General features: G+C 44.9%; 1 protein-coding gene across 13 annotated transcripts in view; it reads right to left on the reverse strand.

Annotated features, from left to right (window-relative positions):
- The window catches only part of ANKRD6 (ankyrin repeat domain 6), a 197,635-nt gene that overhangs the window by 37,485 nt on the left and 144,381 nt on the right, over positions 1-15,769 (reverse strand). For 7 of the 13 annotated variants that reach the window (XM_032275253.1, XM_032275260.1, XM_032275254.1 and 4 more), the window contains exon 3: positions 1,928-2,026. In XM_032275253.1, the coding sequence (XP_032131144.1) occupies positions 1,928-2,026 (99 nt within the window). Of the gene's footprint in view, positions 1-1,927; positions 2,027-15,769 lie in introns of those variants that run through there. The other 6 variants (XM_032275264.1, XM_032275256.1, XM_032275261.1 and 3 more) reach the window with 1 other exon arrangement.

Below are 15,769 nucleotides of genomic sequence, written 5' to 3' on the forward strand. Positions count from 1 at the left end.
CTTCCTTGATTTCTTGCATGTATTTCAAGGCTGGTCATCAACAGCATGTTAAATACACAGAGAACAGGAATGGATCATATGCCGGCAAATGAGTTTTTTCAGAACTAGTGAAGGTGAATTCTACCTTCCCCTCTCCCAACTGCTTCTTGTTGTGTATTTTTTTTTTAATTTGGGAGAAGAAATATATGCATCGTCTGTCTAGGACAAGGAAAAGATGCAAGAAAATAACTTCAATAAATAAAAGGGGATCTTTCTGTCTAAAAGTAGAGCTGGCTTTTCTTCTGCTGACACATCTCACTTTGGCTACCTAAAATAATTCTTGCCTGTTTCACGTCCTACCTCGCCTGGTATAAACAGCAGCAGTTCTAGCAAATTAGCAAGGCTTTTGCTGCATGAGAACACAGTGATACTTGGAGTCCAGGATGTGAGGCAGGGGTATCAAGTTGGAATGGGTTAGCACGTCCAGCATTTTGGCATTGCCACTGTGGCAAGCAAAGCCTTTAATTATATGAAGAGAAGACCAGATGCATCCCAACATGTTTGCACCAGTAACTCAACGTCCCACCTTTTCTGTGGTCAAAATATTTTCTCTCTCCTTGTATTTTTGCTCCTGTCATCTAGGGATATGATATAGTTGAAAATGTTATGATGGCCACGGTGCAGGAAAATAAAGTATTATGACCCAAGGTAGAAATCAACAGCTTAAAGCTAAATCAGCATTTTTTGAAAGTAACATCCTTGATGACCCAGCAGGTTCCAGATATAACCAGAGATTTATGAAAGACACTGGATGGCCTTCTGCCCATGCATAAAACAGTCATATTTAGTTATTTCTTTACAAATACTATCCTTCTCACTGTGTGTTTGCCAAGTTTTATGACATTATATACAGACCCAAAGAAGATTAGAAGCACTTTGGTAAACCACACTCTAGCACATCTGAAGGTCTGAAATTTGAAACACGCTCTATAACTACAGTTATTAAAGGTGAATTTGGAAGAGGTTGTAAGTGCAAACACTCCAAGATTCTGTGTTCCCTACAAAAGTTCTTATTTCTTAAGAGTTCTACTACACGAATTAGTGTTGCAACCATTTCTAAAAATAGTTTTCAATTATACTATCAAAGGACCTTTTCCTAATAGTTGTTGGAGGACAATTTATATGGTCCTCTCTTAGAGAATCCACCTTCTCCAAAGACCCAATAGGGCAGCCCACTGTACTGCATGACTCCAACCCAGCCACTACTAACTCACTCAGGATTGGCCACTTGATGCCAGAGGAGCCAATCAGAGTCTATCTCTAGATAATCCGAATGCATAGACTCAGAGCTGAGTTGGTTGGTGGACATGTCTCAATAATAGCATAGTACCAGAGTGAACTGTTTCTGGAGGCCTCCTTTTTCTTAGATTCTATGATATTTGTGTCTTCCCCCCAACTCCCCAACTTCAATAGCTCCTTTTCCATGTCATAGTCACAGACAGAGACATTAAGATAAGAAAAAAATTAAGTTTTTGACCCCCATTTTTCTCCAATGATAAATTTGGTCACTGACACATATTTCCAGTGGGTCTTGCCCATACTGATGTGCATGTGTGTGTCCCTTTATGCCGAGACCTGACACAGGCAAAAATGCCCTTTGAGGCATTTTGTATAATAGACACGAAGTGATCACTTGAATAATAGACAGGAAGTAAACCATGATGGAAGAACCACCCCATACTCCCAAACTCTAACTTGCTACTGAGAATGGGCCTCAGAGCAGGTCTTCAAGAGGAAGTTCTTGCTGCCACAGAGACCAAGATGCAACTAAAATGTGCTGGGAGCGCATCTACTACCCTCCCATCTCATAGCTTACACTTTGTGGATTTCTAGCCAGACAACCTCCCCTGCCAGACAAGCCCCTGATAGAATGATGGCTTCTACTCACATCATCCTGGACATCGAGGTCGCAGCCAGCCTTCAGCAAGATCTGGACCACAGGAAGATGGCCCTTATTGGCAGCAAGATGCAGGGGGGTCCGGCCATGCTGTGAATGTAAAACAAACAATGATTTCAGAACAAGTCATCAAAACCACTCCCTTCAGAGACAGAGGCCCTAGAGCAAGGTTTGCATAGGAGCTTTCGGATGATCACTCCCTCCTGCCCCTTTGGATTGGCAGGAGATTCTTATGGGTTAACCAAAATTCAAGTTTGTCTCAGTTAATCTTGGCTATTTTCATTGTAATCAATGAACAAGATATGCTCAAAATGTGAAGACTTCCTTCAGTGCATTATTTCTACTCTCCACTCATCAGACTATCAAGTAGCAAAATGAGCAGTTTTGTGCCTTCTCTTAATTTCTCACTGGTGCTAATAGTTAGGAATGATGAAGTGGCCATGATGAATCTGGGCAAGAGGTGGGAGAATAGCAAAAGGAGGCCCCCAGAGAGTTCACTCTGGCACTATGCTATTATTGAGGCATGGCCATCAACCAATACAGCTCTGAGTCTATTCATTCGGAATGAGATGGACTCTGATTGGTTCCTCCTCCATCAGCCCCAGGAGTCCAGTTAGTAATACCTGAAAATTAAAACTGTTGATTGAACTGATTAGGAAAGGTTCTTTTTTTTTTTTTTTTTTTTGAGACAGGGTCCCACTCTCTCACCAGACTGAAGTGCAGTGGCATGATCTTGGCTCACCGGAACCTCCGCCTCCCAGGCTCAAGGGATTCTCCTGCCTCCGCCTCCCAAGGAGTTGGGATTACAGGCACCCCCCCCCCCCCCCCCCCCCCCCAAAAAATTTTTATATTTTGAGTAGAGACAGGGTTTCACCATGTTGGCCAGGCTGGTCTCGAACTCCTAACCTCAAATGATCTACCCGGCTTGGTCTCCCAAAGTGCTGGGATTGCAGGCATGAGCCACTGTGCCTGGCTGGTTCTTCCACTTTTTAAAAACAAATTCTAGGCTGGGTGTGACGGCTCAAACCTATAATCCCAGCATTTTGGGAGGCTGAAGTGGGAGGATCACTTGAAGCCAAGAGTTTGAGACCAGCCTCGGCAACACAGTGAGACCCCATTTCTACTAAAAAAAAAAAAATTCTTTTCTAAAAAAAATTAGCTGGGCATAGTGCCATGTGCCTGTAGTCCCAGCTACCTAGGAGACTGAGGTGGGAGGATCACTTGAGCCCAGGAGGTCAGGACTGCAGTGAACTGTGATTATACCACTGCACTCCAGCCTGGGCAACAGAGCAAGACCCTGCCTTAAAAAAACAAACAAAAACACTAAATTAAAATTATGAAGTATTTCAACCACTAAAAAATCTAAGTAATATTTTAACATTCACACACCTACCAACCATTTCAAGAAAACAGATAAATCATTGATATTTTTGTGAACAACTCCTAGGTCTCATTTCTCTTCCATCCCCAGAGGTAACCACTCTCTCAAATTTGGTATTCATCATCCCTTTGCCTTTCACTATATTTTACTGACATGTTTGTGGCCAAGGACAATATATATAAACATTGTGTTGCTTGTTTCAAACCTTATATAAATAGCTTTTTATTTTCCTTTGAGACAGGGTCTCACTCTGCTGCCCAGGATGGAGTGCAGTGGCTCACTGCACACGATCACATCTCACTGCAGCTTCAACCTCTTGGCTCAAGCGATCCTCCCACCTCAGCCTCCTGAGTAGCCGGGACCACAGGCATGTGCCACCATGCCCAGCCAATGTTTTCTATTTTTTGTAGAGATGGGATTTTGTCATGTTGCTTAGGCTGGTCTTGAACTCCTGGGATCAAGTGATCCACCTGCCTCAGCCTCCCAAAGTGCTGGGATTGCAGGTGTGGGCCACTGCGCCTGGCCTAATAGTTTTCAACTATACAATAAACTTGGCATTTTTTGTCTAGCTTTATATTTTTGAAATATTTTTTCATGTTGTTCATGTGGTTTTGGTTCACTTATTATTTACTCATCCTCCTCCTGATGGGCACCCAGACTATTGCCAGGAGGTTGCAGAACACATTAGTGTGTTCCCCTCCATCTGCACCTGAGTAGGCTTCTTAGCCCTGCTGCTGGGTCACAGAGAAGACCATTCCCTTCAACTGCCCTAAGCATGTTGGCTCCCAAGGTGCCACATCAAGGGTGACATCCAGAAGAAATAACACTTTTTGATGTAAATCAACTTCTATCCAGAGAACTGCCCTGCCAAACTCCTAATTCTCCAAATTCTGAAGCAAACATGTTTCCTTTGCTTTCCCCTACAGGTTTCACTGTGAAGAATCATTCAAATATCATTGAACCATGGCCCCACCTAAGATCTTCCCAAAGGCATTTATTGATACTCTAGCAGGACAAACATTTATGATTTCAAGAAAAGCACCAGTTTGCCATGGGTAATGAGCCACGGAGGAAAACAGATAACAGACAATAAAGGATCTTAATTTCTCCCCATGAAATGCGATCAAAGCACTAAAATGATTCTGGGAAGAGGTCAGAGCTTACTTTAATCACTTCCAAAAAAAGTGGGCTATAAAAAGCCTTCAGAAAAAGTCAGTGTCTGAGATGAAGAGTGATTTTTCTCTGATGGTGACTATGCTCAGTCATGTGCTCCCTAACCTCGATTCTTCCAATGAAATGTCCATAGCTGATCAGATAAGAGTGGCATGACCAGGTTCCAATGGCTGTGCCTGGTCTCCAGCTCCGTATGTCACCATGTATTCTTGTCAAGGATTTCTTAACATTGAATAAGTGCCCTTCACAAAGTTTCCTAAGACATTCTGAAACAGAGGAGTTTATCACATGTGAGGAGAGAGGTGTGTGCTGAGGGAGGTGATATCACAAGTGCTTCTGGGCAGCTGGAAACTATAGACCAGCATGGAGGGAAGCTATCTGGGGAGTCTGGAAAGGGGCCAACAGACCTAGGAGCACTTTTTTAAAAACTGAGATGGAGTCTCGCTCTGTCACCCAGGCTGAAGTGCAACCTCCGCCTCCCGGGTTCAAGCTATCCTCTCGCCTCAGCCTCCCAAGTAACTGGGATTACAGATGCCCGCCACCAGGCCCAGCTAATTTTTGAATTTTTAGTAGAGATGGGTTTCACAATGTTAGCCAGACTGGTCTCAAACTCCTGACCTCAAGTGATCTTCCTGCCTCAGCCTCCCAAAGTGCTGGGATTACAGGTGTGAGCCACACGCCCGGCAAGGGGTTCTTTATTGTGTTTCAAGAGATCCTCCTGCTGTGCTTGGGATCCCAGATGCCCGAGTACCTACTGGTACTCTGACCATGGAATTCCCAGCTTCCAAAACTATGAGGAGCAAATGTCTGTTGTTTAAAATACTTACTCTATGTTACCTTGTTAGAGAAGCCCAAATGGACTAAGACGGGTTCAAACAAGATCACTTCTGGGAGGGCACTTTATAAACTATAAATTACAAACCAGGATGGGCCTGGATTGGAGGCACTTTTCTAATTCAAAGTCAGCAAAGAACCACCCATGGAGACATGAAAAGCCAGAAGCATCAATGCCTAGTTTGAATCCCAACTCTGAGTAATAACACCTGTGTCATTTGGTGCTTAATCCCCTAAACTAAGCCTGCTTTCTCATCTGTAAAATAGGAATAACCTCCACTGCCCACTCCACAGGCTTGAAATAAGGACAGGAGGTAACATCCACCATCTAGCATGGGTTTCCCTTCCCTCCAGCTGTCCTTAGTCCCCACCCCAGAGGACACCCCAACCGTCCTCTCTCCTCTTCAACACTTTACACCTTTGCCTTCGCAGAGACTAGTAGGATATTTCCAATGTCAAATGGATCTGGGTGAAGAGCTGGATCTCTTCCAACCAGAAGGGCTATGGCTGGAGAGTCCAGGTTTTCACCAGCCAGTCCTGACCCACTTGTCCACTTCCATTTTTGAAATATAAACTGTGGTTCCCAGTCTCTCTGTCTCTTTTTGGAAGGCATTCTTCAGGAACACCATTCTCCAAGCTATGACTTCTCTGATGCTCCAGCAATGCTCCTGAACTCCCACAGCACTCAGGCTCCCTGTTAGGAAACTGCCACAGGTTCTAGGATGGCTCCGCCCCTCTGAGGAGGTGTGACATCTTGAGAGCTTCAGGAGCTGAACTACAACAGTGGCACAGGGGCTTTCTGAGGAGGGTCTGTGTTCCCTGCACATGTGTGACTCCTTTTCTGGTATCTGGTGAAAGTACTGCAATAGCAAAGGCAGTAGTTGGTTTCCTATAAAAGCTGAAGCTGTCTCCTCTGTCCCCCATGCTTTCCTAGTACGAGACCCACCCTTTTAAACACATACCACCTGCCAAAGGAGAAAAGCACAAAAGCAGCAGACATGCACTTGATTTTCCAGAACATTCTGTAGTAAATAGCAATCAAAATAGAGCTCCTTGGAGAAGAGGCTGCCCCTATCCAGCACACAGGAATGCTCCCAGGCATGTCGGACTAATGGGAAAGGCTGGAACCCCACTAAGGGTAAGGGAGCAAGTAAAAACTGATCCTCAGAGGCAGCTTTGAATGACTTAGACTTAAGGATACAACTACTCTCATTTCCATTTCCGTACCCCTTGGACTGGCCACTGGAAGAAATGGGAACAGGAAAAAAGACCATGTATTATGAATGATAGGCAGTTTGGGCTGGGCAAGGTGGTTTGCACCTGTAATCCCAGCACTTCAGGAGGCCAAGGCAGGTAGGTGGATTGCTTGAGCACAGGAGTTCTACAGCCGAGGCAACATGGCAAAACCCCATCTCTACCAAAAAATACAAAAATCAGCTGAACATCATTTTGTGTGCCTGTAGTCCCAGCTACTCAGGAGGTAGAGGAGGGTGGATGGATTGAGCCAGGGAAATCAAGGCTGCAGTGAGCCGTGATTGCACCATTGCATTCCAGTCTGGGTGACAGAATGAGACCCTGTCTCTCAAAAAAAAAAAAAAAGGAAGAAGTTTTAAAGCATCAATTTGCCCTGGGTCCTACCCCAATTATCCTCAAAGATCAGTTCAGCTTAACTCAACGTAGGCCCTGGTGAGCCCAATAATAATGCGGGCAGAGTAAGAGACAGCAGGAGCCAGCATTTACTGAACACTTGGGTCCATTTATTGCGTAGAAGGCACTATCTTAAGAATTTTACACGTGTTAGCTCATTTTATCCTCCCCATTATCCTATGAGGTAGACACTATTAATGAGCCCATTTTATAGATAAGGAAACAAGCATGGGAAACTCTGTCACTTGTTCTAAGTTATATAGCAGGTAACTGGAGTCTGGATTTACCCCTTAAGCCATCTGAGCCCAGCTGCATGCTCTTCCCCACCATTCTGCATGCTGCCCTGGTTGTGCTGGGGGTGGGAGTAGGAGTGAAGTTCTTCCCTGGCAGAGCGGAGGCTTTATGTCTCACCTGTAGGAAGCTCCCAAGTTCTTGGGTGTTGTACCTCAGCCCAGCCACTAACCTCTGGGGCTTGTTTAAAAATAACCTGATTTCTTCAGAATTTCAAGGACAAGGAGAGATCTTTTCTATTTTCTCTGCATCTGGCTCTCCCAGGGAGGTTGTTCTGTTATCATCTCTCTGTATTGGTATGTGAGCCTCTCCCTCCAGAGTCTCTAATCAACTTGCCGTGGTGAGGCCCAGGCACCAGTTTTTATACAACCTCCCCAGGTGACTCTAATGTGTGACCTGTTTGAGAACCACAGGATGGAATCAGGAGGGGCCAGGACAAACCCTCCCTGGATAGCTACAGGCCCTTATGCTAAACGTGCCCTTCCGGGCTGCCCCAGCAAGGGCCATACCTCTTTTACATTCTTCATGATGCTCTCCTCTGCCTGTCAATACAAAACACCTAAAATACTGCCTTGCCACAACCTATAGCTTCCCAGATCTTTAAAGAGTATATAAGCAATGTAATGGCATTATTAAACATGTGGAAAAGAATATCTTTATAATTCTACAACCCAATACAACCATTATCATTTTTATCCTATTTTTTCAGTACATCTCCAGATGCGGCTGGAGGTTACAAACCACTGCCTTCAATCCTTTAAAGGTGCTGGTCTCCAAGGGGTCCTGGAATCAGGCTGGCCCATCTGAGGCCAGCAGGGGTGAGGAGAAGAGGCAGTGTACGCCCCAACCTCCTGCATCTCCCTCTGATCCAATCAGGACAAGGCACAGACTCAGGGCCTCACTTCCAGGGAACTGAATCAAAGGGCCTTGAGATGTTGCCAAGCAACAACCACAAAAATGTGGCTCCACTGTCAATACCACTGGGGCACTGGCCTGGGATGATGATTTGTTCAGACAGGTTGAGCCCTGTGGACCTGGACTCCAGCATAACTGCTGCGTGGGAACATCAGAGCGACTCTCATTCCAGCAGGCAAGCCATAAATTACATGAACAGGTTATCACAATGATGCACAAAACGAAACGGTCCCTGCTATTCACTCTGAGGAGGTCAACTCCCAGTTGGGAGTGGGACCCTTCCAGGAGGATGATTCCTGTTAAGACAATAATCTCCCACCAGTGAGGATGACAAGGGAGCCCAGCCAAAGGTAATCGGCTTAAAAGAAATCTTGAAAGGAAGTGGAGGTGTTTTTGTTCCCAGCAGGTGTCAGATTGGTGTTCAGTCTCCTTCCTAGACTCTCCAGGCAGACCAAGGTGTTACACTTGAAATACCTCCGTAGGAGGGGCCGGGACCTACAGAGGGGAACCGTGGCCATTTGAGAAACAACCTACAGAAACAAGCCAGTCAAGTGTCCCTGCCACTGACTGCATGGGGCCTGGGAGCCCAGGGCCATGACCCTGGTCCCTCATCACTCCAGCCAGCATGTAGGGTGGGTCCCAGCTTCTTGCTCCTGCTTCAGTATCTTGGACCCTACTTATTAAAGGGTAGGCCTTTCAGACCAACAGTGCCTGTCCCAGGAATGACAAGTCTAACAGAGTAGACCTGAACAAGGCCTGGCCCAACAGAGTACACCTGAAAAGGGAGAAGGAAGGGTGTAGTGTGCCATTCCTGGAACACCTTTATTTTTTTCAAGATGAAGTCTCACTCTGTCTCACCCAGGCTGGAGTGCAGAGGTGCCATCTCAGCTCACTGCAGCCTCTGCCTACTGGGTTCAAGCGATTCTCCTGCCTCGGCTGGGAAGCAGCTGTGACTACAGGCATGTGCCACCACACCCGGCTAATTTTGCATTTTTAGTAGAGACAAAGTTTCACCATGTTGGCCAGGCTGGTCTTGGACTCCTGACTGCCGGTGATCCACCTGCCTTGGCCTCCCAAAGTGCTGGAATTACAGGCATGAGCCACCACACACGGTCTCAATGATATTCTTATGACCAGAGTCACAAGGGAACCTGGGGCAGAAGGCAAAGGAATAAAAGGGCAGAAACCGAAGGAAGGGGCTGGGGAAAGCTTGTATAAAGGAATTGAGACTCATTGGCTCAAAGAAATAAAACAATTTAACCGTGCTAACTAGAGACTGTAACAAGGAGGGCAGTTGCATGATGTGACCTACACAAGGAGAAATGGTGTAATGGGAAGAATTTAGGTTAAATTAGTGTAATAATTTCATAATGATAAAGCTTCTTTTCTTCAGGAGACCATGAGAAATACTCTGGATAAGGGTCATGCAGTCTTTTTTGAGGCAAGTAATGGCTGCCTATATTATCTCTGTCGCATTAAGAAAGAGGTAGGCTGGGCGTAGTGGCTCAGGCCTGTAACCTCAGCACTTTGGAGGCTGAGGAGGGTGGATCACTTGAGGTCAGGAGTGTGAGACCAGCCTGTCCAACATTGTGAAACCCTGTCTCTACTAAACATATATATATTTTAGCCTAGTGTGGTGGCAGGCGCCTGTAATCCCAGCTACTCAGGAGGCTGAGGCAGGAGAATCGCTTGAACCCGGGTGGCAGAGGTTGCAGTGAGCTGAGATCGCACCATTGCGCTCCAGCCTGGGCAACAAGAGCAAAATTTCTCCTCAAAAAAGACAGAGAGAGAGAGAGAGAGAAGTAGTAGGAGGCAAGAAAGTTGTAATACTACTAAAATAAGAGTGGCACATATTTTACAAACATAATATTCAGAATGAGAAGAGTCTTTGAGAGTTTTATTTGGCTGAAGAGGTGAAATAAATTCTCAGTATCTCCAATCTTGTTTTTGGCAGAACTGCAATAGCTGGAATCCTGGCCACTTGGTTCTCTGTTTCCATTTTAAATAATAGAGGACCCCATCAACTTTCCTAAGAGCCCCAAGGGTCCTCTTATCATAGATGATGTTCCCTAAGAGCTTCAACAGCCTGGAATGGTGTAAATTTGGGTCAGAAAAGTTCAAAGTCCTTCACAGGCTTATGGTTCAATGCAGACAAAGTTATGAAGACATTCAGGAAAAAATGGAGGACATTCAAGAAGAAAATCAAAAAGTTGCCATCAATCAAAGGAAGAAAATAAAACGTTACTTTTTTTTTTTTTTTTTGAGACGGAGTCTCGCTCTGTTACCCAGGCTGGAGTGCAATGGCATGCTCTCGGCTCACTGCAACCTCTGCCTCCCGGGTTCAAGCGATTCTCCTGCCTCAGCCTCCCCAGTAGCTGGGATTACAGGTGTGTGGCACCATACCTGGCTAATTTTTGTATTTTTAGCAGAGCAGGGTTTCACCATGTTGGTCAGGCTGGTCTCGAACTCCTGACCTCGTGATCCGCCTGCTTCGGCCTCCCAAAGTTCTGGGATTACAGGCTTGAGCCACCATGCCCGACCAAAGTTTTGCATTTAAAAATAATTTAGGCCGGGCGCGGTGGCTCAAGCCTGTAATCCCAGCACTTTGGGAGGCCGAGGTGGGTGGATCACAAGGTCAGGAGATCGAGACCATCCTGGTCAACATGGTGAAACCCTGTCTCTACTAAAACTACAAAAAATTAGCTGGGCATGGTGGCGCGTGCCTGTAGTCCCAGCTACTCAGGAGGCTGAGGCAGGAGAATTGCCTGAACTCAGGAGGCGGAGGTTGCGGTGAGCCGAGATCGCGCCATTGCACTCCAGCCTGGGTAACAAGAGCGAAACTCCGTCTCAAAAAAAAAAAAAATAAAAATAAAAATAATAATAATAATTTATAGTTTAAGAAGCTTTCAGAGTTTTCTTTCCTTGTTGCAAATGTATTTTATCTACTAGTCTACTTAGATGACAGACACATCATATCTTAATCAGACAATAGACGACAAGAAGCAGCAAGGGAATAAATTCCTTGGCTAGCACAAATCAGGATCCAACAGTCCCATCACACAAGAATGGCAGTATTAGGATGATCCTGTAAAATAATAATCATCATAAATGATATGGAGAGGTGATTTGAAATGTATATTGTTAGGAATCAGTTTTTCATAACAATTGGGTTTAAGTGATAATTCTTTTATTATTTTTTTGAGATGTAGTCTCACTTTGTTGCCAAGGCTGGAGTGCAACGGCACAATCTTTGGCTCACTGCAACCTCTGCCTCCTGGCTTCAAGCAATTCTCCTGCCTCAGCCTCCCAAGTAGCTGGGACTATAGGCGCGTGCCACCATGGCTGGCTAATCTTTTTTTTTTTTTTTTTTTTTTGAGAGAGGAGTTTTACTCTTATTGCCCAGGCTGGAGTGCAATGGCATGATCTCAGCTCACTGCAACCTCTGCCTCTTGGGTTCAAGTGATTCTCCCAACTCAGCCTCCAGAGTAGCTGGGATTACAGGCGCCTGCCACTATGTCCCGCTAATTTTTGGTATTTTTAGTAGAGAAGGGGTTTCCCCATGTTGGCCAGGCTGGTTTCAAACTCCTGACCTCAAGTGATCCATCCTCCTCAGCCTCCAAAGTGCTGGGATTACAGGCGTGAGTCACTGCGCCCAGCTTAATTTTTCCATTTTTATTAGAGATGGGGTTTCATAATATTGGCCAGGCTGATCTTGAACTCCTGACCTCATGATCCACCTGGCTCAGCCTCCCAAAGTGCTGGGATTATAGGCATGAGCTACTGTGCCTGGCTGGCCCTAGTGCTTTCTAAATGTTGCATCTTTAATCATGTTTCCAATATTTCCTATGCTAATTAGACTAAGTTTGCTGCTTCTTCCTGGGTCAATTTGCGATTTACAAATTTGTGGTCAAATATGCATATATATAAAATTTACGATTTTAACCATTTTTAAGTGTATAATTAGTATCATTAAGTATATTCATAATGTTGTGCAACCATCACCACCATTCATGTCTAGGACTTTTTCCTTATTGAATTCCTTAAGTTCTTCTTGCCTTATCGCAGTGGCTAGAACTTCCTGCACTACAGTGAATGAGAGTGGTCAGAGAAGCCGTCCCTGCCTTGTTCCTTATCTCAGCAGGAACATGTTCAGTCTCTTACCATTAAATATGATGTTAGCTGTAGGATTTTTAAGATGCTCTTTATCATGTTGAGAAAGTTTTCCTCAATTTCTGGTTTGCTGAGAGTTTTACTCCCAAATGGATGTTGGGTTTTATGAAGTTCTTTTTCTGTATCTGTTAATATGATCAGATGATTTTTCTTGTTTAGCTTGTTTTTATGGAATAAATGTTAGTGTCTCCCTAAAATTGGTATGTTGAAACACTAACTTTCAACATGATGGTATGTGGAGATGGGGCCCTCTGGAAGGTAATTAGGTTTGGATGAGGAAATGAGGGTAGGGCCCCGATAAGATTAGTGTCCCTATAAGAGGAAGAGAGACTAGAGCCCCCTCTCTCTGCCACACAGAGAGACGCCAGCCATCTACAAACCAGAAAGAGAGCACTCACCAGGAACTGAATCTGCAGGCACCTTAATCTTAGACAGACTTCCCATCCTAGAAAACTGAAAAATAAATGTCTGTTGTTTAAGCCACCTAATACATGGTAGTTTGTTATAGCAGCCTGAGCTAAGGCACTTATTGATATGGTAGACACTGATGTTGACCCAGCCTTGCATACTTGGAATAAATTTCACTTGATCACAGTTTATAATTCTTATACATTGCTCAATAAACTCACCGAAAACATGGGCTAAAAGCAGAATAGGCAGAGCTACTACCTATTCACCCAATTATTGGCTTAGAACAACGAGACATGTAAGAGTCTCTCACTAGAAACACACTGACAGGCCTGCTGAGAAAGAATTTTCAGTGTCCCAACAAGTTCCTGGTTTAATTTATTTTCTGAAACCTAAATCATCATAACTTAAAGAAAGAAAAGAAAAAGAAGGAAACTACCAAGAGGGCCTCAGGGGATTCACCAACAGACCACCTGCACTGGCGTCTGAGCAGAGGCCCAAGTGGGCAGCTCAGGGGCTTCCAGAGCCTTTCCTCTTTGGCTTCTTCATTCTATAGGGTGTGGACATGGAGAATCACCCATGCAAGCCTCACAACATGCTGATTACTGGCCTGGAAACCAGTAATCCTCCAACGCATTTTGTTCAGGAAAGATATAGGTATTTAGGGAGGATTTTTAAATGCTGACACCCAGCTGTGCCACGGTACAATGTTTCGTCTAGAATGCTAAGGACCTACTAAATATATGTTTTCAGGGAGTTTTACTAGCATGTAATCTGGGTTATAAAGCACTCAGCTGTGTAGTTAGACTTACTTTTAAGTGCAGACTGCTAAGGCAACAGGATACAACATGGAAAACTTATGGTGGTGGCAGATGGTGGATGGATTGATGATTGAACACTCAGGGGCTGGCGGGGCCTCTGGGCCCAAACTTCCACCAAGCCTATCCAGAGCTGAGGAGAGAAGCAGGGGGCAAACAAGGCCTGCCTTCACTGCCACTGAGAACCACTGTAAAAAAGGTGGGCCGTTACAAGGGCCGGAGGAAAAGACCTTGCAATTCTGCATAGGTAGTAAGGGGGCAGGAGAGAGCAGCCAAGAGATTCAGGACCAACTCCTACCTAGACTCTTTAACAGCAGCCTAATAGCCTCTCCTGAGGTGCCTGATTTAGTTTTGGGTGTCCACCTCCAAAGTTCTGAGGCTTGTTCTCCTCAATTATAGCATGTCTGACCTGCCACACCAATTCTTCCATTGTCCCTCTCAATCTGAGGGGCCGCATCTCTCTTTCCCCCAAAGAGCATCTCCTGGGGACACCTACCTACTTTTGCTAGAAACATGAGTCACTGTGGTGCATGCCTAATTAGCATCCTTATCATAGTAAGTTGACACTTAAAACTTTCATATTACTGACCCAATAATTTTTCATGTGTTGTCTCATAGACAAGCCACACAGCATACATTTGTGTTCCCATATTTGAGACATTTATTTCCTGCTAGTAAACTTGTTTCTAGTTTGAATCATGGCATTTAGAATATCAATATTTCATGGTATTCTACAAAGAGCAGCACAACTTCCAGATATCTAACCAGTGGCTTGGCCTGATGCTCAATGGACAGTGTTGTTCTGCCCTGCATGGAAGGCTCTGAAACCTCAGGGGGAAATACCAAGAGCAGTAAGTGGTTCTCCGCCTTGCTGCTCTAACAAATCCCAAACCCAGGCCATACCCCAGACCAACTAGTCTACAGCCTCTGGGCGTGGGCCTGGGCATCAGTATTTAAGGCTCTAAAGGTGGTCACATGTGCAGTTAATACTGAGAACCACTGACTTTTGTGCCTTTGAGGACAGACAACTCCAGTGGGGAGATGGTCTTCATGATCATAGAAACTACCCTCTGTTCAGCTCTTTCTACATCCTTAATTACACTGTTCTAGGCACTCTACATGGATTACCTCATGTAATCCTCACCACATATCATTGAGATCAGTGCTGTTATGCTGATTTTACAGACAGGAAATGAAGGCTCAAGGAGGCTAATAACTGGGGCAGGGGTGAAGAGATGGTAAATGTGATTCATTGCCTTTACTCTTGGTAAGGAAAAATTGTGAGAGACTTCAAAATGGATGACAAATTCATAGTGACAGAAAGTGGAATGGTGGCTGCCAGGGGCTGGGTGGGAGGGAGAAAAGGGGTGTTAGTGTTTAACGGGTACAAAGTTACGGTTTGGGAAGATGAAAAAAGATCTGGAAATGGATGGTAGCGATTGCACAACAGTGTGAATATACTTAATGCCACTGGATTGAACACTTAAAAATGGTTAAAAAGGGGCTGGGTGCAGTGGCTCTTGCCTGTAATCCCAGCACTTCGGGAGGCTGAAATGGGACGACCGCTTGAGCACAGGAGTTCAAGACCAGCATAGACAGCATGGCGAGACCCCATGTCTACAAACAACAAAAAAAAAGTTAGCCTGGTATGGTGGTGCGAACCTGTGGTCCTAGCTCTTTGGCAGGCTGAGGTGGGAGGATCTCTTGAGGTTAGGAGTTCGAGACCAGCCTGGGCAATATAGCAAGACAGCCCCCCAATCTCTACAAAAAAATTTTTTTAATTGTCTGGGCCTGGCCTGACAATTCTCCTTCAAAACAGTTGTAACGTCTTATTGGTTTCCACTTTAATTAATGAGTTAGGTAAAATGTTCGTTTTGTAAATGTTCGTTTTACAACTGTTTCTCAGAATTACCACCATATGTCAATTTTCCCCAGAGATTTTTGATGATAAACTACAAAAACCTAAGTTTTCCCCGTTGAGATTTTCTTCCCACAGAGTGATGTTTCTAGCTATTATAGAACACAAGCAGATTTTCTGTTTCACCTGCCATGTAACCGTACACCCTCAATGCCCTGTTTGTTTCAGTGAAAACACACCTGCTCCACAGTGTGTGGATGTGCTAACCCAGAGCAGAACCAGGCACTGCAACAGCCCTGCACGGGCCCCTGCCCTCGCTCTGGATGTAAGAACACACT

The sequence above is a fragment of the Sapajus apella genome, unplaced genomic scaffold (assembly GCF_009761245.1).
Source record: "Sapajus apella isolate SASKATOON/1434 unplaced genomic scaffold, GSC_monkey_1.0 scaffold6, whole genome shotgun sequence".
Classification (NCBI taxonomy): Eukaryota; Metazoa; Chordata; class Mammalia; order Primates; family Cebidae; genus Sapajus; species Sapajus apella.